This window comes from Falco peregrinus, chromosome 3 (assembly GCF_023634155.1).
Source record: "Falco peregrinus isolate bFalPer1 chromosome 3, bFalPer1.pri, whole genome shotgun sequence".
Classification (NCBI taxonomy): Eukaryota; Metazoa; Chordata; class Aves; order Falconiformes; family Falconidae; genus Falco; species Falco peregrinus.
Genome location: NC_073723.1, coordinates 106689611 through 106713785, shown reverse-complemented (window position 1 = coordinate 106713785; position 24175 = coordinate 106689611). Strand labels below are relative to the sequence as shown.

Sequence of the window (24175 nt, the reverse complement as noted above, 5' to 3'; positions counted from 1 at the left end):
GCATTCTGTGGGGCGATGCACGGCTGCTGCCCACGGGGATGCTGAGAGTGGATCTCCCACCATGGAGGGGACAAAAAGTCCTGGGTGAGAGCAGAGTGTGCTCGGATGGCACAAGAGTGGAAAAAACCAGCAATATTTCAGCATTTCTAAGGGTTCAAAGAGCGCCTTTGAAGAGCTTTCCCTCCTGGCAGGCGACACATGAAATTCTGCTGCACTAGCAGAAGCGCAGGGGTTTGGCCACACTTTCAATTCCATTAAATACTTCTCCTGTAATTACCCTCGAGTTAAATGGTCACTGCGTCAAATTGCCTAGTAAAAGCCTTGTAAGAGGCAACCGCTCGCGGTCCCCTTGCAGAGATGAGGCGTTCACAGCTGCCGTGGCTTGTGCTGGGCAGGGCAGCAGCTCGCCGGGCATCCCTCCGCAATGCCAAGTGCCAGCCTCTGCCCTTCCTGCAGCTTGTTTCTTTGCCGGTTATTAATGTGTAATTAATTGACCGCCGGGTTCTGTAGCTTGCTGGGATCAGAGCTTTGCCACTTGAAATGTTTGCCACAGAGGTGAGCAAACAAAACCCAGCCGCCGTAATTCTTGCTTCCAGGGTCTTTCCTGTGGCTTGCCCTGAATTTTGGGGGTGCAGGCTTTCCCTGTGAGTTACATGTGTGCCAGAAGGCTTCCCACACTGGGGGAGGAGGAGGGTAATTTTACTTTATGAGCTATTGACTTTATCCTCCAGACCGATTGGACTCCTAGGGCCATGTTTAAAATACTGCTCTGCTCTTTGCAGCCCACTCTCTCTTTCATCTTACCTCGCCCCCTGCCCCGGGTGGTGTGTCCCCCATACGGCATGTTCCCCCCTCCCAGGACGCCCCATCCATTAACACCTTCTCTTGCAGACTGGATGTTTCTGCTCGGTTTCGCTCTGTACAGTTCTACATGTTCCTTTGAAGGCCTGGAGGGAAGGATTTGATATATTTGCAAAGCAAGAATAAAGACCTATTAGTCTTTATTGCAGTGGGTATTGCTATAGGGCTTCCCAGGTAATCGTCCCGCTACCCACCAGGTCCCTTCCCCTTTTTCCGTTGCTGCCATGGTTAACACTGTTGGGAGAAACATCTCCTGTCCCCTTGAAATCGCCCTGGGCTCTGGTGCAGAATTTATGTGCGATGCAAAGGAACTTCTACTCCAGTACATATGGCAACTTATGTATGTGATGGAGTCTAAAATTATCCAGCCCTTCTTAAAATCCATGTGTCCTGCTCCGAAGAGCTGCCATCCTTCCCAGTGCTCAGCCTCCTGCAATCTGTTCTGCCTGCGCGTTTCCCTTTATGTAAGTGCAAAGATTAATTGCATCGTTAGGTTCTCCCGTGTCCCTGCCGCCTCTGCCTCGGCTCCCATCTTTGCAGAAGGTCTCATTTCCGACGCCGCTTCTGTTTTCAAAGGAATTGGGCACTGGGCTGTTTTTATTTTATTTTTAGAGCCTTTTATCTTTTTCGGCAGTGTCCCACTGGGAGCTGCTCCAAGATTGCCGCGAAGGACACGGCCGGGCTGGCTGTGCCGGGCTGCTGCCGGGGTGGGCGTCAATCCTGACCCGGCACATGCAGGAGTGAGCTGGGAGCTGCCGGCTGCGGCTCCGTCAGGACACGGCTCCCGTCAGGACACAGCTCCTGTTGTGACAATCCTCCGGAGCCAGAAGTCTTTCTCTGCCCCTCGCCTTCAGCTGGTGGGGTGCTGGCGGGAGGTGGGGAAGCCTGTGGCGTTTTCCCTGTGAATTCCTTTGGGAAAGGAAAGCCGGAGGCAAGCAGCCCAGGAGCATAATGATTTGGCTCTGCCTCCCCAGTTGCTCGTGGAAGCTGGCCGGTCTCCCCAGCTGTGGGGAGGATGACCCTGCCAGCCTGTGCAGCTCTGGGCTTGGTGGCTCCTGAGTGATCCTCCCTGTCCCAAGTGGCATCCCCATGGTGTGGGCTGTTAGTTAGGATCCCTGCCTCTGCCTGTAGAGCCATGAAGGGGTTCTGCGAGACCCTGCTGGGTTTCCTCCTCAAGGGCATGAAGCATCAAGGCTGCTCCTTGATGTCGGACCCCTCCTGGGGTGGAGGACGTGGGTGCTGGGTCATCTCCATCCTCTGCCTCCAAGGTCCCCAGCCCTCCCGTTTGCTCCCCCTGACCCGCTCTTTGTTCTGGCAGCTGGTGCCAGCCTTTCTCTGGAGGAGTCTTGCTGTTCGAACCAATTGACGGGTAATTGGGAGTAAATGGAGGAAATGGGTCATTTGCAAAATAGGTGCTTGAGTTGATGGAGAAAAATAACCCTGACGCATCCCATCCTGTGCTTGGCATTGCAGGGGCTGCTGGTCCATCTGTCTGATGGCTCCCCAGGGAGGGAGCCATGTGGCTTGCAGCCCTGGGGAGCAGAGGCAGGACCCCAAAGTACACGGGGTTTGCAGCATTCTGCACCTCCCTGCGTTTTGTTGAGATCTTGCCTTCTGGCTCAGCCCTGGGACCATGCCAGGATCTAAAGAGCCGGCATTTCAGAAGCGTTGGCCTTTGGGAACTTGTTTCTCCTTGGTCCTGCCTCTAGAAAACCCCTTCAGTAGACATGTCTGCAGTGTGGCTGACATCTGCCGCCACCTCCCGCGCCAAACCATGTCCTGTCCTTAAATCCAGCTGGGATCCTTGCTCTTTTCTCCAGCTTCTCCCAAATCTCCTGCATAGCATATTCGCTGGCAAAGCAGAATAAGTGGTAGAAGATGTCAGGTGTATGCTGCCTTCCAGAAACCCTTCTGCAAAATAAAAATTTTGGAAGCGAGTGATTTTGCTCCACCACCAGATGCCAGAGCTTTGTGGTTGCCAGGGCAGGTGCCAGGCCATCGCTCCCCTCCGCTTCATGCTGGCCCTTCCCGGCAGCTCGGAGTCGGTCACTGGCTGCTGCCGGCACACCGGCTCCGGGGCTGGGAGCGAAGCCTTCCCCGCGAGCAATCGCTACCCGAGTGCTTGGCACTGGGTGTGTTTTGGTGAATCAGATTCACCGAAGGTGACCTTGGTTTTATGATATTAAACTGTCAAGACTCACATTTCTGAGCCTTTGATTTATGCCCAGGATGCATCCTGGCAGCAAAGTCCGCAGCGCTTCCTAAAAAGGTGTTGCTGCTGGCTGGCGTCATTGCTCAAGATCAGGGATTTTATGGGTCTCCGCATCTTGAGCGGGGATCCACGCCTCCTTCCCAAGGCAGCCAGCAGCAAAGCCGGGGTCCTGCAGCCTGGGCAGTGCACTGACACTGACAAGCGTGAGCTGATGGTGGATCTTGAGCAAGGATGCTCAGGTGATGAGGTGTGCTGAGAGACACGTGCCCATGGGCAGGGCTAATGGAAGCCGGGGTAGCCCCTTGAGCCGGGGTGTGATGCATGTTTGTGCTCCCGAGAGCTGGGAGGCTGCTGTGCTGCGTGCTGGAGGTAGCCTTCAAAAGGTGAGTTACATCTCGTTGTGCAACTGTGCCGAGCTGTTTCCATCTCCTCTCAGGTGTCACCATGGGTCTTGGTAGCCTTGCATGGCTTTTCTCCTGCTCTTCCCCACGCCTGATGTGTTTTCCTTCATGTTTCTGGGGGATTAGGGTTTCTTTGGAGGTGCGTGGGCTGGGGAAGCGTTGAACACCCACATGCCCTGGGAGGTGGCAGCTTTGCCCTGGGACTCGGGCTAAACTTAGGTAGCTTTCCTCCCTTGATGAGCATTGCCAGCAGTGTGGTCATATGGGCAGGGACCTGAAACCCCTGGGGTGTGGGTATGAGCAGGGGGAGATGAGATAATGAATTTCAAGGGAGTCAAAAATTTTGTCCTTTGAGAGAAGGGAGCAGAGCAGCAAGCATCATCTGCAGTTTGAAATGCCACTGATAAATCTTGTCTGGCCCAATTACCCAGCCTGATGCTTGGGCTGCTGCTCAGAGTCTTGTACAAGCTCACCGTGAGTGGGGTGCACTGTGCCGAAAGCAGGGGAGCCATGGCCTGGCCCCAAACCTGCTGCCCAGGAGCGTGGGAGAGCCCTGAGCAGCATTCCCATGGGAGCATGGGGATGCTCTGCGCCAAGTCCCCATAGAGCGCAGCGCTCCGGGCTGTGGTAGGGGCACGCTGCCCCCAGCGAGTCTCTCCCAGGAGGGTTTCCCACCCTCCAAGGAGGGGACCGCTGGGTGCACACGGCTTTTACCGGGCAAAGGGTGTGCGCACGTATAGCTGCTGACGCTGGAAAGAGCTGCTGTGGCCAGTTCACTGCCGAGCGCCTGGCCAGGTCTGCAGCCAGGTCTGAAGCCCATCTCCTTGCCAGGGCTGCAGCCAGGGTGGCCCCAAAGGCATCCCCAGCTCTGGCCGTGCCGCAGCCCCTGCACAGGTACCATTCTTGCCCATGGGCAGTGGGCCGGGAGCCCGTGCGCTCTCTGTGGGAAGGAGCAGATTTCCTTGCTGCATGCACCCGCATGAGCTGGGAGCACTATTGCACAGATGCACATATAGATATATAAATATAAAAAACTGCTTGTTTTCCTGTCATGCTAACATTTATTTATTAAAAATACCATCCATCAGGAGCTGCAACATCTGTTTGTGAAAAATAGCACATCCTTGGGCTGCAGCCAGGAAAATCATTTCATTACGAAATTGCAACTGTAAAGCAGCACAAAATCACAAACATACTGTACATTGAGATGCTTTTGTTTCCAAACTGCTCATTAGGAATGATACACGAGGCAAAATTATACCCTGTATAAGGTGAATTAGGAGAAAATGAGCCCATCCGACCTTCTAAGTGAGCAGCAGTTAGTGCGGTAATTATTATCTCTGGTTAATCCCGCACCCACTGCAAGGCTGCGCTCAAGTTTCCCTTTCCGTCCCGGAGGGGATATGTCTTCACATCTCTTCCGTTCTTTGTGCCTAATTCGGGCTGACAAGGAACATACTTGAGAGGATAGGAAATGAGAAGCCTGGCTTAAGGATTATTTTATGTAAGGCAGGAGAGAGGATTGCGTCGCCGCTGCCGGGGGCTGCGTACGGCCCCGTGCCAGGGAAGGGCTCAGGAGGAGGCGGTGGGGGGGGTCTGTGCATGGCAGGGGGCTTTGCTTGCCGCCACCCAGGATCCCCCTTGCCTCCCGTCCACACTCTCACTCGTGTTTTTTTTCTCTGCAGGTCTGGCAGTTCATCAGATAATCACTATTACCGTGTCCCTCATCATGGTCATAGCTGCTCTGATAACAACTCTTGTCTTAAAAAATTGGTAAGTTCCCTTCTGGGTCTGTGGCGCGGGGATGGGGACAGGGTGGGGATGGGGGTGCCCTTCCAGCTGTGGGTGCTAAAGCCCGTGGCATCCACCAGGATGGCTTCCAGAAGGCATTGCAGGAGAAAATATTGGTTTTATATATATACTGAAACCTCCAAAGGAGGTTGAAGCACCTCGGTTTGTCTGTGCCCTGGTGGCTGCCCTGCCTCTTGCCATGTGGCGGGTGGCTTTGGGGACCAGCATGTGGCCAGGGTCGGGTGGCTAAATCCCATGTGGGACATGTGCATATTGCTGCTCTGGGATCAAGTCGCTGCAGCGTGGTGCCACTGGTGAGGTCAAAGTGGTGTGTGTGGCTGCAGTGGGTGTTCCTGCAAGGGAGCCGGGACCCGCCTGGCGCTGGCTGGCATCTCCTCTGCCACCTTGCTTAAGCAGCTTTGCTGCTGCTCCTGCAATCACCAGCCTGGCTCGGCAAGGCACAACTGCGTTTTCTGACCTTCCCTACAGCTCCAGGGACTGAAGGGCACCTTCTGAGCCCCTCAGATGCCAATGGTTTGAAGCGTGCCCCATCCCCCTGGGCCCTCGTGTGCTCCTCCAGCTTAATTTGCTCCCATTTATTCTCTCAGCATGGCTGGGCGTATGGCAAAATAGGTTAGCTTTCCGCTTCAGGCGCTCGTGGCTTTACCTATTTTCCCAGGGAAACTGGCCTACTTTGAGGTCAGCGTTGCTGGTGTAGTGATAAGGCGGCAGCTCTGGGCCGCTGGGAGAGCTGCCGTGCAGTGCTGCCCTGCTCGGCGGCCGTTCTCTCCTGCCCGCTCTGCCCACCCGAGCTCTCCACGGGTGCTGCAGCAAATCGATTCCTGCACCCAGGAGGAAATTAGAAAACCAAGCTGATGAAGAAGCCTGCTCGCTTCCTGGGATTAGGGAAAAACCTATTTGCAGGGCTACAGAGGCATCTTAATCTCAGCAGAGTTGTAACGAAGCGTTGCAGCTGGCCAAAAGCACTGAGTTACTCGCCTTGCAGCTGGGTGTGCTTTGCTGGGAGTGGGCCCATGGGCAGGCATCAGGAGTGCAGCTGCTGATGCTCGTTTCTATATCTCAGATGGGATTTACTGAACTAAACTTCCCTACTCGTAGTAGTATTTCAGTGAAGGAGAGGGGAAAATACTTTATAAAACACTTTTGGGATTTTTCTCTAATAGCCGTCCTAAGCAGTCCATGTCACTGATCCGGCCGACTGCAGCTTGGCAGAGCAGCTCGAGTAAGCTCATGCTGAAGCCGGGGGCGGGGGCGGGAGGAAATAAATACGGTGATCAGTGTAGAATAGAAATTGTTCACAATAAGTGAAACTGGGAAATCACTGGAGAATACCCAGAGGCAAGTGCGATCAGCAGTCAGACGTGTCCCAGGCAGAAAAGCAGCACCTCGTTGAGTTTGCTCAGCTTTAACATTTGCCGAACTGCTTCAGTTTTTCACACCGCGTGTCAGGCTGCCTCCAGCTCTGCTTGTACTGGTGAGGGCTGGCCGCACGCTGGCTGCAGGCTCCATGGCAGAGCTGACCCAGATCACAGGCTTAGTCCCTGGTCCCAGACAGGATGAGATCTCTGCCCCTGTGCTTTGGCCGGCACCTGTTCCCCTCGGGCAGGACAGGTGAGCGATGGCCACGTGCCATGCAAGTGTCCTTCTTGTCGGTACTCCTCCTGCAAATGTGCCGTGGTGGGGTGATGGTTATTTTAGTGGCTGTCACTTTCGGGTGCATCAGCTGGTGCAGAGCAGGCTGTGCCCCGCTGCTGGCAGATGCCGACAGCCCAACCTGTGCCACTCCCAGGGGAGCCCCACAGGTCCCCCAGCGCAGGCAGCACAGCGTCCCCAGCTCCCCCACCCTCGGAGCTGCAATATTCCGAAACTCCAGCATTACAACAGGTACTGTCAATCCTGTTTGGAAAAAAGTGACATCTTAATGAAATCAACGTCTAGACCCTTAAACAGGACCAGCCTAGCTGAGGGGGGGTTCCTGCTAGCTGGTGCTCTTCCCGTTTCATACGTACCGTACCAGAAGTGCTGCACAGCCCTGAGATCCTGTTGGAGCCTCCGGAGCCACTGGAGTCACCAGGGAGCAGGGCTGCCCTGCCAGCTGTCCCTCGGCTGAGCATGTCTGCTGTGTCAGACCCGTTTCTGAGCTTATTTATCCTGATAACTTAAAACCTTTTGGTGCTTCCCAGATGGAAAGGGTTTCACTTCATTGTTCTCACCAACATCTTTTTGCTTAAAAAAAGGCTTTCATTTCCTGCAGGTATAAACGTATGACTTGTTAAGTAATTCCTCTGATGATAGAAAGCTTGTATCTAAAATTTAAATCTGATCCTTAAAAAAAAAAAAGGCGAGCCAAATGCCTGCTTGATTGTGGCTGAGCTTTCCAAAGTGCCTGAATTCTAAGCTAATATTGAGCGATGTGTAATGAATGGCTGGTAACACGAGTTCTGCTGAGCATCAGCGACGCGTGGTGCGTCGTGTCCCTTCTTCTCTCCCCCGTCGCCCCAGCTGCGCACAGAGTGGGCGCCCACGGCGCAACAGCCACCAGCGCAAGCTGGACCAGCAAGAGGAGAGCTGCCAGAACCTGACCGACTTCGCCCCCGCCCGCGTGCCCAGCGCCCTCGACATCTTCACCGCCTACAACGAGACGCTGCAGTGCTCCCACGAGTGTGTCCGGACCCCCGTGCCTGTCTACGCAGAGGAGGCATTGCATTCGCCCGGGGATTATAAAACAACCTTCAACGGAAACAGGTGAGGTGGCCAGCGCGGTTTCACTGCAGGTCGGGGAGTGCCGTCCTGCTCCGGGGCTGGGGGTCCCTTGGCCAGGAGTGATGCCCATGGGCAGGAGATGCCGGGGGGGCGCATGGCAGAGCTGCCTTCCCCTGGCTCTTTGAGCTACGATTCTCACCCACCCTGTGTCTCAGGATGTGCCCCGCCGCTGGACCTCTCACCCCGCTGATGAGGGTGGGTGGGCGGCTCGGCAGCCCCTTGCTGCACGCCCGACCCTGCGCCCAGCTCAGCCAGCCCTGACAGCGTGCGGCACCGCACATTTTTCAGTTCCCAGCTGTTGCCGCCAGCACGTAAAACGCTGCTGGATCCATCTTCCAGCATTCGTGCTGTCTCCTAAGTGGCATCGAAAGAGCTGCTGGGTTGCGAATGAGCGGGATGATTAATGGAGGAGCAGGCAGTGAGAGCCAAATGAACCGTTTGTCTGGCGTAAAATAATGATTCATTAGCAAGGGGGCTCCATAGCAGCTGGCGGCGTGGTGTAGAAGATGCGAGCTCTCGCTCTGTGTGCCCCGTGCCGGCACGGGGAGGGAGGTGGTCAGAACTGACCTCTCCCTGTGCCCTGGGCTGGCTCCCAGAGCCCTTTCACTGGGTGCTGAGGCAGTTTGACCACACAGTAAACACATGTCCCCCATCAGAGCTCAAGGAAAAATCAGCAGGAGAGTTATGAGGGGGAAAATGAGCAACTAGCACTGCACACAGCCTGGCTGGACCGTGGCATGCGTGCCACGCGCCGCTGATGTCTACCTGCATGAAGGACAGAAGCCTGGAAGCCAACAGCTTGATAGACATCTTGTTAAGCATCATCTTCTGCGTGTGCATGGGGTTTTGCTAGTTCACGTTTTTCAGGGTTTCCTCAGATCTTGGAAGGCGGAGAATTGGCAGGGATTTTCAAACCATTTCGTTGAACGTATGCGTGCGTTGATCTTGATGTGAACCCCGGCCAAGCGATGAAGGGGTGCCCTTTGGCTGGAAGGGGTTGTGGCTTTTATGCCCTCAGGTGATGCTTTCTGGGATCCCGTTGGCCGCGGTGCGTTTCCAGGTGTGCCGTGCAGGTGGTGGGCACGGCAGAGGTGGGCGGTGCGGGGCAGTGCTGCTGTTCGGTGGTGGGGAGGTGGCAGATAGGGGATGTCCTGCTGCCCTTTGGGGGTCAGTATCCTCAGAGCATTTGGCTGTGTTACAAGGTGCTTGTGCACAGGGATAAAAACATTCAGTATTGCAGTCCAACTTTTTCTTCTTCTTTCTCTGCTTTGCACCACCCTGGTTTCCAAGGCCAATAAGCCCATTCAAAGCATTACTTTTGAGATATTTGGGGGAGTTTTGCCTCTCAAAAAGCTGATTTTACAGCAGGCCACCTTGGCTTGCTCCTTCTGTGTTACATACCAGCACATGCAAGCCCCTTTTTCTGCTCGCTGCAGACCCTCTTCTTCTGACCGGCATCTTATTCCCGTGGCCTTTGTGTCTGAGAAATGGTTTGAAATCTCCTGCTGACTGGCCGAAGCCTGTTTGACTTCTGGGGGCAGGGCAGACGCCATCGGGCTGTTTCCTGGTACGTACCGTGCTCCCCCCGCGTCCATCCTGTGCCCATCCCACATCCATCCCGTGCCCATTGTCCCCTGCCCATGAGCAGCCGCTCTCTTCCCTGCCTGGTGCCATCCTCCTGCTTACACTTCTTTTGGGACGGTCGGACCCAAGCAGGGTGGCTCACCTGGCTGGGGTGGCCGGACACATCTCCTGCTATGGATGGGATGTTGGCTTTTCCATGGAGGTGAATTGCAGCCAGGCCCAAGCTAAAAGGCAGGGATGGATGTGGACTTGAGAGAGAAGTACGCCTGGGGCAGCCTTGAACTTCAGCCTGATCCTGTGGTTCCAGCCCACCTCTAAAAACCTCGACAAGCAATAGTAATTTTCGTGCTGTGAAATGGCCTGATCTGTAATTAACCTCTTGTTGCATGATGGACAGCCTGTCTCATTCAAGAGTCATGCATCTGACGTGCACGTTCCTTTGGTACCTCAAAGCTCATTTGATGATGTTTGCTGTCATAAACCCTTCCATGCTCCTGCTGAGATGGTGCCAGGGTCGTTGTCCTCCTCCTCCTCCTGCTCCCATGCCCCTCCTTGCTCTGCGGGGAGCCGACCCTGCAAGCCTGTGTGCGCAGTCCCCAGCAGCCAGGTTCACACCTTGGGTACTGCTGCAACCAAAGGGGTACAAAGATGTTGTGCTGGTTTCAACAGTACATTGTTGTGGGATTTCTTTTTTTTTTTTTTTCAGTTGGCTTGAGCCGTTTTCACCTCCTTGTATTGTTTTTGAAGGTGGCACGGCCGATAGTGGTGGCAGGAAAAGCAATTAGGGTTCATCATGTGCCAGCTCACCCCAGGGCAGTGGTGCCCGTTCGAGCCACACGCTCAGGTGAATTAATTGGTCTGTCCCAAGTCCCTGCTGTAATGAATCATATATTCAGTGTAAATGAAATTTCCAGCCTTCCCTGACTGCAGCTTGCTCAGAATAGCCTGTTTAACATTATGCTCAGCTATTGAACACAGAAATATAATTAGATTAGAATGGAAGGGAATAAAAAGTTAATGGTGTCGGCTGTGCTCGGGGCTGGCTGTGTCTGGGCTGGCAAGGTGAGGTGTGCCTCTGCCCACGGCGGAGGGCAGAAAAAGTAGAAAGCAAAGGTTCAGCTGTCTGCCCACCAGCATCTTTGCTCATGGGGTCTCGCTGACATGACTCACGGCTCAGCCGGGGCAGCTCTGCCCCCAAGAGCCCCTCCTGGCTGGGGGAAGGGCAGCTGGATGAGAAACAGAGAGGGTCTGCAGGGTCTTCCTCAACAGCACATGCGGACGCTAGCTTCAGAAAGCAAACAGCAATAATCCACTGCCCCTTTTCCACCATGGGCTTTGCAGTTGGTGATGTCTGTCCATTGCCTTGAAATGATTTTTTTAAAAAAGCCAACACAAACCCCAAGCCAGTCACACTCAGATGCCATCAGCAGCTCTCTTGCCTGAAGTAGAGGGAAGGAGAATGGGCAGCTCCGAGCTGTTGCCTGCTATGGGAGGCCTGTGCAATTCCCACCACTCCTGCCCGAGGTCCTGTGAAACTCCGTGCTGAAGACTGCACCCTGGTCATCTCCATGGATTTCTTTAAATAGTCCAAAGCTGGTCCATTGTGCCTTATTAAATCCTTGAAATTCTTATTGACCCGTTTTCATGGAATCCATAAAATGCATATTGACGTACTCTGGAAAAATCTATCTGAGTCGTACCTGGAGCATTAGCTCTGTAATAGTGTTTCAATTATTTATACAGTTCTGGAAGCTGATGTTTGGTTTCATTAATGTTAGCAAAATGAGATTAATTCAAAGCCTGTTCTCTGCATGCGTGCTCATGCATATGTGTATTTGCACCAGGATGTTTCTGGAACACACGTGCATATGTGGTACATCATGGTAAAACCCACGTGACTGCCATAGATCCCTGCTGTATGTGGGGAGTGACGTAGGGATTGTCACCACAGCACAGATAACAGGAGAAGCTGCCCTCATCCCCATATGGGGTCAACACAAATCCTTTAGAGGTTCAGAAAAAGGCTGCTTAATAATTTTTCCACACTGTACTTTTTCCCATGCACAGCTGCCTACACTTTCTTGCCAGGGCATGGTTGTTAGAGCGTGGAGCTGCCAGGGTCATGATGTGTGTGCCTTCTGAGCAGGCTTCGCTCTGCGTGGTGGCACTGCACGGCTGTCCCTGCAGCTCGGTGCTTGCCCTGCAGCCCGATGCTTGTCCCACAGCCCAGTGCTTGCCCCACAGCCTGTGGCGGTCAGCACGGCTCCCTGCAGCTCCCCAGGAGCCTGCACTTGAAAGATGCATTGCAACCCCATGCAAACAGCTTTTTGCATGAATGCATATGTGCCAGTTGGGACATCCAGCAGAAAAAAATGAATATTTCAAGTTTTACATGTCACTGTAAGGTAAAACCATCCGAGAGCAGATGGCATTGAGATAAGCTCCCTGGTAGGCTGTTCCCTGTCCTCTTGGTGGCCTTATACTGTCACTGGACAGATGCTGCTAAGCACAGGAGGAGCGGTGGGACTGAGGATGCTTTTCCAGCTCTTGTTTTTAGAGGAGAGGCTGGTGGAAGAGGAGAAGCAGCTGCTTTGGGCTGCCCCTCTTCTGGAGGGATGGCTCTTTTCCTGGCTGGCTTTGCCAGCAGCAGCAGTGTAGCCTGAAGGTGACAGTTGATGTTGACCTGCTGCATCTCGGCAGAGGTGGAAGGATGCTCTAGAGTACGTGGAGCTTCCTGGCCGGAGGGGTTGCATGCAGCTTTCTCTTCCCAGCCCCTTTCTCCCAGCCTGCACAGGGGACAGTGGGCAGCACAAGTGGAACACCCTGGCAGCTGGGGTAAGCAGAGCGGGGGGCTCTCCCAGGCACACAGCCATGCACCAGGAGGGGTCAGATGCTGCACCAGTCTCCATGACAGAAACTTCTCTCCTTGGAAAGGCTCGGAGTGCTTTGTGAGTTTCTATTGATGGCACTTTGCAGCTCTTAGCTGTCTAATAAGCAAATTAGTGCTGCTGAACATGTAGAGTCAGAGCTGAAGGCACGAGATGGATGGTGTGGCCAGAGGCAGGGATGGCAGGGCAGAGAGGCTGTGCAGACATTTTGACTAGATGAGCACCGGGAGGGTGGTTGGAGTTTAATGCGGACTTCACATTACAGTCCATCAGCACTGTGCAAGTACCGAACATCGTGCTGCCTAAATGGCAGTCTGGCATTTGACGATGCTGATGGCATCGTAAGGCTGGGCTGAGCAGTTGCAGGGAGCAGATGTAAGGGACAGCACCGCAGAGCAGTCTCCAGCCTGGAGACTTGCAGGCAGCACAGAGGTTGTGTCAGGAAACCTGGTGAAACTCATCTAGTTACAAGCCAAGCAGATGCTGAATTTTTTTTTCCTGGGGTCAGGTTCATCCCGTCCCAACAGGAGCCATGGGGAGGGTTCTTGTGCTGCTGGCACAGTTGCCACCAGGGTGCCAGTCGTGTCCCCCCCCCCGGTGCAGGTGATGTCGCCTGCAGTGAGCAGCTGTTGGAGCTTCCCAGCAGATTGCCTCCACTGGCTGTCGGGCCCCGCTGGAGCGCTGGCTTGTGAAGGGATGTCACACCTCAGCAGCAGGCAGAGCCCGCCGGCTGTGCCTGCAAAGAGCAGACCTGGCCCATCCGTGGCAGCCCAGCGTAAGGATGCTGCAGCAGCAGTGTGGCCCAAGGCTGGATTAGGTGAAGAGTAAAGGGAGTCAGTTAAAGCGTTTGTGCCAGGCAACTCACTGAGGGATTACCTGCACGGGGGTATAAGCAGCAAAACACCCTGTGCCCTGACCATGGCAGATGGAAGAGAAGACTTAGCGCCAAGGCAGAGGCAGGAGAAACCACCCTTTCAGTAACCAAAAGGTGAAATTTGCTGAAGGCTCAAGTGGCTTTGGCCGGGTACCCCAGCAAACTGTGGTTGTTTTGGTTTGATTTCATACTGGCTTTGGGGCTTTCTGAAATGAAGTTTGAGATTTGGCGTTATTCTTGTCCTTAATCCCACTCTCTTTGACTGAAAAACCCCATGGAATGAGATTATACAAAAATCTGTAAGGTTCATCAAACGCTGACCTACTTTGCACAAAGAGGCTATTTGGAATACAATATAAATTGTACATCCTGCGATGCACGCATTGAACAGCATTCATCCAGAACTACGTAAGTGTTCGGCATCGCTGTTTGGGAAGTGGCAATTTGAGACCTGAAAATCATATCGGTGCAGTAACATTGATGTGACCCTTGCTTTTGCACAAGGCAGTTGAAATTTACAGTATTGTATGTTAATTCCATGCTTTGAACACGGCGAGCAGCTGCTGTGATGGCCCCGTTCTGCCTAACAACAGCAAATGGTTTGTATTAACATTAACAGATAATGAGTCATCATAAAAAATCCAGGCTTGTCTTCAGTGGCATAACAGCGGTCCCAACACAGCCCGGTGCGGGAGATTAAGGACTCTGTAAAATCTGTCTCGCTAATTAAGATTTCAGCGTTGTTCTTAGAGATGGCATACATTGGGCATCTTGCTTAAAAATAATGTTGAAGAAAGAACACTTGAACAAAAAGCATATTGCATTTCTAAATCTAAATCTAAGCAGCGTAAATTAGGGCATGTGTGTCACCAGCCCACTGTAGGCAGCACCCCTGCACCTGCTGTATTTGTACCTGCAGGATAGAAAGCCCACACGTGGGTAGCTGTCAGGCACACGGAGCCGTATTACAGCATGTATCGCTGTACCTAAAGCCACATGCTCGTAAAACGAGTGGCTGCATGCTAATGATGGGGAGTAATTGTTCTAAAGATTACTAGGGAGAGATCTTTCAGAAGACGGCAAATAAATAGCTTAAGAAGAACTTCAATAGGATCTCTGGTTTTGATGCTTAACCAATTCCCTATTGATTTCTTTAGGGCATTTAACTTTAGAAAATCTTGTTAGGACTCATCATCGTCTTCTCATCTGCCAGAGCACTCACTGCTCTTAGCCCAAGTGCGTAAAGGTCCAGAGCGTAGGGACAATCAGAAGCTAATCACGTTTTGGAAATGGGCTGGAGGAGTTGGAAGTGTGCAGTAAGGCACACTGAAGCCTCTCAGTCACTCCCACCACTTGCCAAAGCATCCCCGGCCCAACACATCCCCAGTGCTGTTCCAAGCACAGCTGGAAGCGAGCCAGGCAAGGCTGCGGCTCCTCCAGGGAGGCACAACCAGTGGTCCCAGTCCCAAACGCGGGCTGGCAGCTGGGGAGGAGGAGGTCACGGCCGTCCCGCTTCCTCCATCCTCTGCTCCCCCGGGATGCTCGCCTGCTGCTGTTTGGGTTTGCTGCCCTGAGCCCTGCGGAGCTGCTCCTGGGAGGAGGGGGGAACCTCCGGGCTCCTGGGGGGGGGCTAAAAGGAGCAGTGTGAGTCACGATGCGTTTCCCTGTTGTAACTTAATCTTTGGGTTTTTTTCTCATCCTTAACAGGATTCCATTGGTGAACCTGTAAAAAATATAAAAAAATAATGGGTTACCTGTACCTACCATTTCTGTTTACCAGTAGGAGACTCAAAGAGCAGCGTTCTATGGGCCAAATATATTTTTATAAAAATGAACACGCCTATAGGTAACTGCATTTTTCAAGGAGCGCGTTTTTTGGAGAAGAGAAAGAGAAATGTGTGAGCAAAGAATCCTGTGGAGGAAGAGGAACCGGCGGGGGACTGAGAGGGAAGGACTGAGCGCCTGGAGCCTGGATTTGGACCGTGACTCTGAACCTGTGCCAATAATACCATTATGTGCCATGTACCGATGCAAAGACTTCACGAGAAGCTGAAGCTAAGTCGATAACGCCTAGAAACGTTGTGGAGGACGAATGGGGTGTCTCTTCTGCTGGGATCATTCATTCCGGTCCATAAACGTACATACATACAATATATGTAGAGAGAAAAGATATATATACACACACAAACACTTTTTGTACTGTAGCAATTTTTGAAGATCTTAAATACTCATTTTTAAAGAAGATGTCATGGGCTAAAAGTCTCGTTTCTTTAACGTGCATAATACAAACTAGGTGAACCGATGTTTTCTACTTTGGCAGCTTGCCTTTCAAACCTATATGTGTATATATAGGTAGACATATATACATATATATAAGTGTGTGTGTATGTATAAACATATATATGTATGTATACATATATATATATATATAGTTTTGGTTCTTTTTGGAAATGCTTTTCCAGCGGTGGTGACGTGATGGCAGCAGCGAGCGGTGGGGGCCAGCTGGGGCGGCACGGTGGGCTGCTGGTGGGAGCAGGGGAGAGGCTTCCCAAAAAACAGCCGGAGCAGGGCTGCGCTGCCCCATGGTTCCTCCAGCTGTGGAGGGGATGGCAGAGCGCTCTGGAGGCTGGTCTGGAGGGAAAGGAGAACGGACATGGGCTGGGATTAGAGCTAGAAGGATGCATCTGGGCCAAATTCACAAAGTGCATTCCTGCTGTAGGCCGTCAGAGGAGGCGTAATGGCGTGGCGAGAGGAGCGGGCAGCAGAGGTGCTCCCCTCTCTCCCACCTGCCCCACTGCTGTAGGGCTCCTGGCTGCACCCGCCTGGTGCAAGCCCCTTTCCCCGACACGGGATGCTGCGTGTGCATGGGGCAGTTCATGCTTCCGCTCCCCCTGGCCCCCGCGGGGGAGATGTTCCCCGCAGCAGGGCGGCAGGTTGCGGGGCAGGGCAGGGTGAGCAGGCAGCTCGCAGCAGGCGGGTCCCCTGGCTCATGGCAGCTCGCTGGAGGTGGTGGTGGTGAAGGGTGCGTCCAGCCTTCTGTAGCCTGATACCTCATCAAGATAGATAGGATGAAGCCTGCAAGCCTGTGCCTGCCCTTATTTCATGGAGCTGTGGTCCGTGCTGTGTCAGGTGTGATGCCTTGGGGCTGGCTGGGGATGGCTTTTAGCTGTGGACTGTCAAAAGATCAGCCTCTTTTGGCAGAAGAGATAAATTTTAGGAGAAGATGTGGGAGGTGGGTTTTTTTTAATGGCTTCTGAATTTGTCACAACACCAAAGCTTGCTCAGCCCTTTGTGAGAAACATGAGAGGAACGAGCCTATGGCCTCCTGAGCTAGCCCAAGGCCAGCGAGCTCCGGGGAGCCTCTTCCTTTGCTCTCCTGGTCTTGGCTGGGTCTGCCACGGCAGGAGAAGATGCATTCCACTGTCCACAATCACGGGGGTCACTTAATACCATTAAAAAGGGACTTTTGCCCAACAGTTTGCCAGGGAAGTATGGTTCTGCTGCCTCTGGTTTGGTGTGTTGCTCTAGAAACGTGTCACATCGCCCATCCAGCTCCTGCAGAGGTGGGTGGTTTTGGTGGGTGCTGATGAACATGCCAGCCCACCAGCAAGCCCCCCTGTCCAAGTCTTTCCATGGAGTCAGGTGCTGCTGTTGGTGCAGCAAGCTGTGCCATGCCGTGCCCCTCCAAACTGGCACGGCTGGGAGAGCCAGGCAGGAGGGGGGGATAGTGGCAGCGGGCTGGGGTCTCCCAACATGCCCAGTGTCTCACCACACTTTGCTTCTGCTCTTTAACATGTGCCCTGTGCCAAGCCTGGGCTTGCCCATGTAGATGGTGCCAAGGCAAAGCTTGCAGAGGGGTCCCGTACAACTCAAGTGAGGGTCTGCTTCACGTCAGACACCGCAGTGGGTCTCGGTTGGGTTGCTGCAACGTTACATGGGTGGGAATGACAGCAGAGTTCAGACCAAAGTCCTCCAGTTCTTTTTTGTAACTGCCCTTGGTAAATACTAGCGATTTTTTAGAATTGTCCAGATATGCATTTCTACTCATCCACTAATTACTCAGCTCCATTTCTTTATTACAATGAACTTGCAGTTAAAAAAAAAAAAAAAAAAAAAAAAGGAAGTAGAAACTTCTGGCATTGCATATAGCTTCATGTGCAGTCTCTTTGTTTCCGTATCCTTTTCTGTCCCTTTCTGATGGAATTGCACAGTCTGGATTATTTTTCCTGAATTTTTGGAAGCTGCCCTGGGAAGAAGTCTTCCTTGCCAGACCTGATGATTACCTGCAGGCTTAAACCGAGCATCTCTGAAGGCGCTGGCAACAATCCCTGCAACTCCAATGAGCCTCGAGCATCGCCTTGGGTGCATTCTGCACCCGGGTCACTGCCGACCGGCAGCCAGAGAGGAGGAGGAGGGTTCCTGTTGCTCCTGGCCAGGTTTTAGTCCATGACTGAACCCATTCCTTCTGCGGAGGTGGTTTCTTGTGAACGCTGAGCTGGGCGGGCATAGGCGGCAGCAGAGATTCGCGTCCCTGGGGCTGGGTCTTGGTGTTGGAGGGTTTTGAACAGGTCTGGGTCCCCTTAGACTTTGGCAGCGGAGTAGAGATCTCATCTTTGTGTGTGTTTCTTAAAAGCAAACCTTGCAATGATGGGGCTGGGCGCTGAGGGGTGTCTGCTGGGCGGCTCTCCAGGGTGGTGGGTGGGATGCCTGCCCAGGATACTTCTGAGGCAGGGGATGGTGTCTCACTGGAGGAGCAAGCCCCCCAGGCTTTGGCCTTCCCTGAGAAACATGGGGAATGTTTGCCCTCGGGGTGTGCCAGGATTCTGCCCCAAAACAGGGAGGCATGGCACTGCGGGAGGTCCCAGAACCACCGCAGGCAGCCTCACCTGGGCGCCAGGGAGGCTCTGGGCTGCAGTGGGGTGCAATTAAAAGCACGATGCGTTACCCTGCTTGGATGGTGGATGCCCCCATGCAGTGGCTGTGCAGGGGATGCCCTGGGTGCTGCTGGCCCCAGGGCTGCCCTAGAGCCAGGCTTTGCTGGGATCAGCCAAAAACCCACACAAGGAGTGCAGATTCTGAGCGACAACTCCAAGGTGATCTGTCATCTCAGTACGCTCGGATGTTTGTGTTCTACTGTTGTAAATGGTGCAGCCCCTGCAAATTACCCTTGCTGGCATAGTTTTTGAATTCTCCTTCTTCATTTGACTTTGCTGGCATCAATCCACTCCAGCTCGGGAGCCGCGTCTGTTGTGCTTCACCCATTGATCTTCCTGTTTATTTGTATGTGCTGGCTGCACCCAGTAGTTCTTGTGGGGACTCCAGTGTAAGCTCAATAGCAATTTGACATCATGAAATATATCTTGACTCCCTCGTTCCCGAGAGTTTGAAGCATCGTTCTGTATTTCTGCGTGTATGGAACACGCTGCCTGAAGGAGAGTCATCAGGCGGAGCTGGGGGCTGGGAGGGCGGGCAGCACTGGTGCTGGCGGTGATGATGATGGTGATGGAGAGGCGCCCTGCCTTGAACCTGGCACTCAGCTCCTGGGAAATTCCCTGCAGAGCTGGAGGCAAGGAGAGGAAAATGTGTGTGTGTGTGTGTCTGTGTCTGTGTGTGTGTGTCTGTGTGTGTGAGAGGGAGAGAGAGTGAAGGCAAATAACTTTGGCCCCAGACGACAGGAGCAGGTTTCTGATGGCAGGCTTTGCATGAGCTTTCCACATAGTCTGCAAGAAGGACACGTCCTGGTCACCGAGAGATGAGCGGTGAACCGAGGAACAAAAGTAGATGCACAATCTTCCCTTATTTATAAGGACCAACAGCACTTGCACTTTATCAGAGAAACCCTCCCATCCCTATGCATGCTAAGCACACCAACAAGGGACGACTGCCTGAAGGAGGGAAGGAAGAAGGGAAGGGCTGGAGCTGCATATGCGGTGATTGATGTGGCAGCATCCTAGCATCCCAAGGCCTTTCACAGTAAAGAAGAAATGAACTATGATTATTTCATTCCCTAGTATTGACGAAAGCCAAAATACAAGACAGACATGAAAACAGAAAGTCACATTTTCATGGAATAGACCTATGGAGCAGATCTTTCACGCCGTGGAAAAAGCAGGCAGGCATGGTCTTCACAGACACGTTTCCTCGTGAGTTTTGCCACGTTTTGGCCACATCATCTCACCCTGAGGTCTTTTGGCTGCCACAGCCACAGGTGGTAGCTCAAGACGAGCTCCCTTCTGTCACTGCCCTTTGCCGGACACAAAGCTTCATCCTCAGCTCGCGGGGATTGTGCCAGGTGTCGTTGGCTTGAGCCAGCCCAAAGCTCATTCAGCAATAATGGGGGAGATTTTGCCAACGCTCATGCCACTGGGTACTTCGAATCAGCTGGAGCGGCTCGTCCAAGCAGCGGAGTCTTGCTCCAGTGCAGGGACAGAAAGGACGTGTGTACATTTGGAGAATTAGGGATTTTTCTGTTCTCACTCAGAAGCTGAGCCCGTTTCCCAGTCTGATAGCATTGCACAGGTAGCAGGGAATGTTCCACCGTGAAATACAGCCCCGTGCGCTGGATGGTATCGTTTGCATTGCAAGGGATAAAGCCGCAGCTTGTGAGCAGCAAGGTGGCAGATGTCCCTTGTGAACATCCCTGCTGTGTCCGGGGCAGTCTCATTGCTGTGGTGCAATGCTGGGGAGCTGCAGGCACGCGTGTGGTGGGACTCAATGGATGTGCAGCAAATCCAGGGGAGTATCTGCAGCGGGCACAGGGTGCCGCGCAGAGCACAGTCTGGATGCAGCATCAGGTGTCCACCACCGCCTAGCAAAACTATGCCTCCAGTGCGCCCTTCCCTTGGAAAACCAGAGCTTTTTACTGTGTTTTATTTCATTGTGTATCTGGCAGCTTGGGAAAAAGAAGTTTTGACCCTTGCTTTGCCATAAACTTCCAGCTAGCTGCTTCTTGCTTCTTTTTTATTAATTTTACAGATTTCTTAACCTTTTCATAGCTCCTAAGAAATGTGTCGCAGCTGCTGAAAGGCTGCCAAATTCCCCAGGTGTGTAGCGGTGTGCCTGTGTGTTGCTTGTGGCTCTGTCTTAGAGAATGGCTTGGGATGAGCCCTTTTTGTCACCAGCCGGCAATGCTGGCTGCTCCTGTGCAGGGATGGCAGCTGCTCTGCTCCCCCCTGGCATAGGGGAGGCTGGCTCTTCCTCGGGCTCTGCAGCAAGCCCAGACCTCCCGGGGCTGTGCGGGACCCCTCCTCCATCCAGATTCCTTGCAGACACCGAGCAGGAGCTGCAGCACTCGCTGCTCCTGCCAAGCCAGGGAGTTGGTGCAACTCCTTGTGTGAGAGCTGCGGGCAGCACTGCTCGCTGTGGCCGGCGCTGGTGGGCTTTTTTCTGTGCCAAACTCAGCTAGTTTGGGGCTATAGGTCTGAGCTACCATATCACAGCAGCTCCAGGTACAGCGGGCAGATTGCGAGGGTTTGGTACTCAATCCCCTGGGGGGTTTTGGCAAACAGAGCTATCCCAAGGGCAGCAACGTCCCGTAGCATCCCCGGGCGTGCAGGGCAGAGCGGCTCCCGGGCGGCTGCCCATCTCTCCAGATCTGATCGTTTACCTTCACTCTGTCTTCCCAGCTAATGAAAAGGGCAGGCTGTGGCCGTGGCCATGGCCTTGGCCATGGCAGTGGAGAGGCGGCAAGGGAGGCTGCTCCGCAGTGGTCTCCAGCCTCCGTGCCCTTCGCGCTGCCCTCGGGAGGTCAGAGCAGCAAAGGCAAAACGGGCGCGGGAGCATGTGCCGGGGCGGATTTCAGGTTACCTCTCCTCCATTGGCAGCTTGTTGTGAAGGAAGGTAGTTCAGTTAAAATGGTAGTTAAATAGTAGATATTCTACACATATTATATATTTTGTAAAAAAAAAAAAAATATAGAACAAAAATATATATGTACTATCTCAGCCCACCCATTTCAGGATGAATGTGGTTGGAATTTTTGTTCAACCAGGTATAAAATCTGTAAGTGATTTTTTCAAAACCAGCAAGAGATCCCTCACCATTTCAGAAGTCCGTGGGTTTGGTCTCCAGATCTCATGTAACGCTTCTCACACATTTTTAAGAATTATTCTCAGCATTTGTAGGTACATTTTTAATAGTGTCACGAGTGGAGATAATATTTACTTTGAGAAAAAGTATATGTTGCACAAAAATGTACACTAAGGGCACAGATTTCTGACCCAGATTCTTCTATTTTAGGTTCCGAGGGGTTTATTTTTTTGTTTGATAGGACATGTACAGTGAAGTTTACACTTTATTTTTATTTTGCCAAAAACCGTTTTCTAACATGAGACAGCTTTTACTTTGTAACCGGTTTTACATCACTGAGTACTTCTTTCTTTTCCTGGGAAAATCCTTCACCGCGAGACATCCAGCGCATACGTGTGTGATGCTCTGGCAACTTCAGGCTGTTGCCGGTGGAAGCAGCCATCGCCTTTGGCCATGGCAGTTCCTGCCGGCGCACCCGCGGTGTGAGCCAGGGCGATTGCAGCAGGGTGCCGGCTGCCCACGGGGCCACGCAGGCGAGAACTGTTTTCTTCCCTAGTGGTTTTTAATTTGTCTCTGTACTTCGAAGCTGTGTATTTGGAAGCACTGTAAATGCCACCCTATACCGATTTCCCTGTGTATATTTAGTACTCTGATGTTGCTATTAAAACTGATATGAGAACCGCGCAGCCGGGTAGTGACTGGGTTCCTTTGCGCAGTCCCTGGGGAGGGGACGGGGTCGTTTTGGGGGCTGGGGGAACCAACCCCTCAGCACGGTGGAGCCCAGGGGCTTCCCGAGGTAAACTTCTCTGTCTCCCCAGCTGTGCACCCCTGGGTGAGCAGCTGGGAAAGAGCCCTGCCTTCATCCTGGGAAAAGGGTCTCGGGGTCCCCGTCACCGTACCGCCCACCTACCAACCCTGTGGCAGAGGTGGGAGGGCACCGGGTCCCCAGGCTTGCCCAGTGTCCCCCAGGGCTCGGGGTAGCAGGACCCGTGTGTGTGCATTGGGGCAAAGTGCTTGAAAGAGGGAAGCCCTTCCACAGGACAATTAGAGAGTTAATTAAATGTTGCTAATGATGTTTTAAATAAACAGCTATGCAATAAGGTAAGCAGGCGTTACAGAATTGCTTAACCTAGATACATGCTTTACATAAAGAGAAATTTTGGCCCTGAGCAGTTGCATATTAAAACGGTATTTCTTGTTTGCAAATTCAGTTTGAAAGGGGTGATGATGGCTCACACTTGAGCCGTCGTGCTTCCAGGCAGGGCTGGTTGTGCCATTGCACTGCCGTGATCTGCTTGCTGGACAGACGGACGGACGTGGGGACCTGGGTGCCATGCGGAGGGGGCTTATGCAGAGCTTGCTGGGCAGCCGGGACAGCTTCCAGAGCCCCCTGTGCTTCCACCAGCATCCTCCCCTTCCCCAGCCACCACGGGACGGCGTGCCTGTGGTTCTCTGAAATGCCAGCTGACCTAGAAAGGGAGGAAAAAAGCCTTTTCTAGTGTCCGTGTCAGCTTTGAAAAGGGATGACCTGGGGAGATGGCTCAGCACAGCCGCCTGCTGCTTTCACTTCCAGGCTGTGGCAGCAGCCGTCCCACGGTGCCGTGCCCTGACGGCACACCGAAACAAGGACCAGAGGTACTGCCCAGCCCCAGCCCGGCTAAATCCTCCCCAAAAGCTCTCTTCTGTGGGAATATGTATAGGAAAATAGGGAGGGACAAAGTGAGATGCTCTTCATTTTAGGGCCAAATTGCCAGCTTAAATCACTGTGACAGTGTGTACAAGCTAACAGGATGCGAATGGCCCCGGAGCTGCATATATCAGCCGGAGAACTCTGTTCATTTCCAGATACAAGCGGGATTTCAGAGCATGAAATACAGTGTTGGGATCTCATTCCTTTCCCTGCTATTTATCACAGCCGGAAACATACTCACCAGCCTGAATTGTTGCCGGTGTCGCTGCTGGGAGCGCAGAGGAGAAATATTGTGCTGAGCCATGTAGCGTGGGAGAGGGGATGTGGGGGACAAGGAGGAGCCGAGCGACTGGGGTGGGTGGGTGCTGAGCGGTGCTGCACGGGTGCGTGTGGCTTCCTCGCACAGACTGCAATGGCCGTGGGCAGCTGGTACGGCTGCAGGAGCAGACAGCAGCTCGTCGTTTCTCTGCTGCTTGGCTGACTCCCTGTGCTTCGTGGAAGACCGTTGCTACAGGAGCTGCTGCCCAGCCCAGCGAGCTCAGCTTTCTGCATTGCAGCCAAAGAGGACTGGCCAAATCGGGCATCCCCGAGGAGCTGGCCATCCCAGCTGCCCTCCAGCACCGATCGCTGGAGCCAGGAGCATCCCCTCCTGCTGCTCCCCCCACCATGTGGTCAGGACGAGGGCAAGGCCACTGCGTGCCATGCCCCCAGTTAAATGCACCTAGAGTGGTCCCCAGGGCTGGAGGGGCCTTGCCTGGGTCACCGTCCCCTTTTCAGCACTGGAGGCAGCAGTCTTGGCATCCTTCAGGGGTGCCTCAGCCCAGCAGCAGGGCGAGACTGAAAAATGAGCTGGAAACAAAACACAAGCACACTGGTGCCACAGCACATAGTTCTGTTAAAAAGTAGGACTAAGCATTATCCAAGTTTAATTATTATAATTATACCGGGGTGAAGTAATTGCTGGAGATATTTTAAGCATCAATCAACATGCTATTTTGAAAAATGAAGCCCTGATTTATCCAGGGCTAGGTAGTAACCATCAACATGCAACAATGCTGCCTG

The 24175-nt window shown here is 53.2% G+C and overlaps 1 protein-coding gene across 3 annotated transcripts in view; it reads left to right on the top strand.

Annotated features, from left to right (window-relative positions):
- AJAP1 (adherens junctions associated protein 1) overlaps window positions 1-22107 on the top strand; it is a 47046-nt gene extending 24939 nt beyond the window's left edge. For 2 of the 3 annotated variants that reach the window (XM_055800431.1, XM_055800429.1), the window contains exons 3-6: window positions 5160-5247; window positions 7789-8031; window positions 9486-9616; window positions 15103-22107. In XM_055800431.1, the coding sequence (XP_055656406.1) occupies window positions 5160-5247; window positions 7789-8031; window positions 9486-9558 (404 nt within the window). In that variant the 3' untranslated portion in view covers window positions 9559-9616; window positions 15103-22107. The remainder of the gene's footprint in view (window positions 1-5159; window positions 5248-7788; window positions 8032-9485; window positions 9617-15102) is intronic. The other variant, XM_055800430.1, reaches the window with a different exon arrangement.
- The last annotated feature ends 2068 nt before the right edge of the window (window positions 22108-24175 follow it).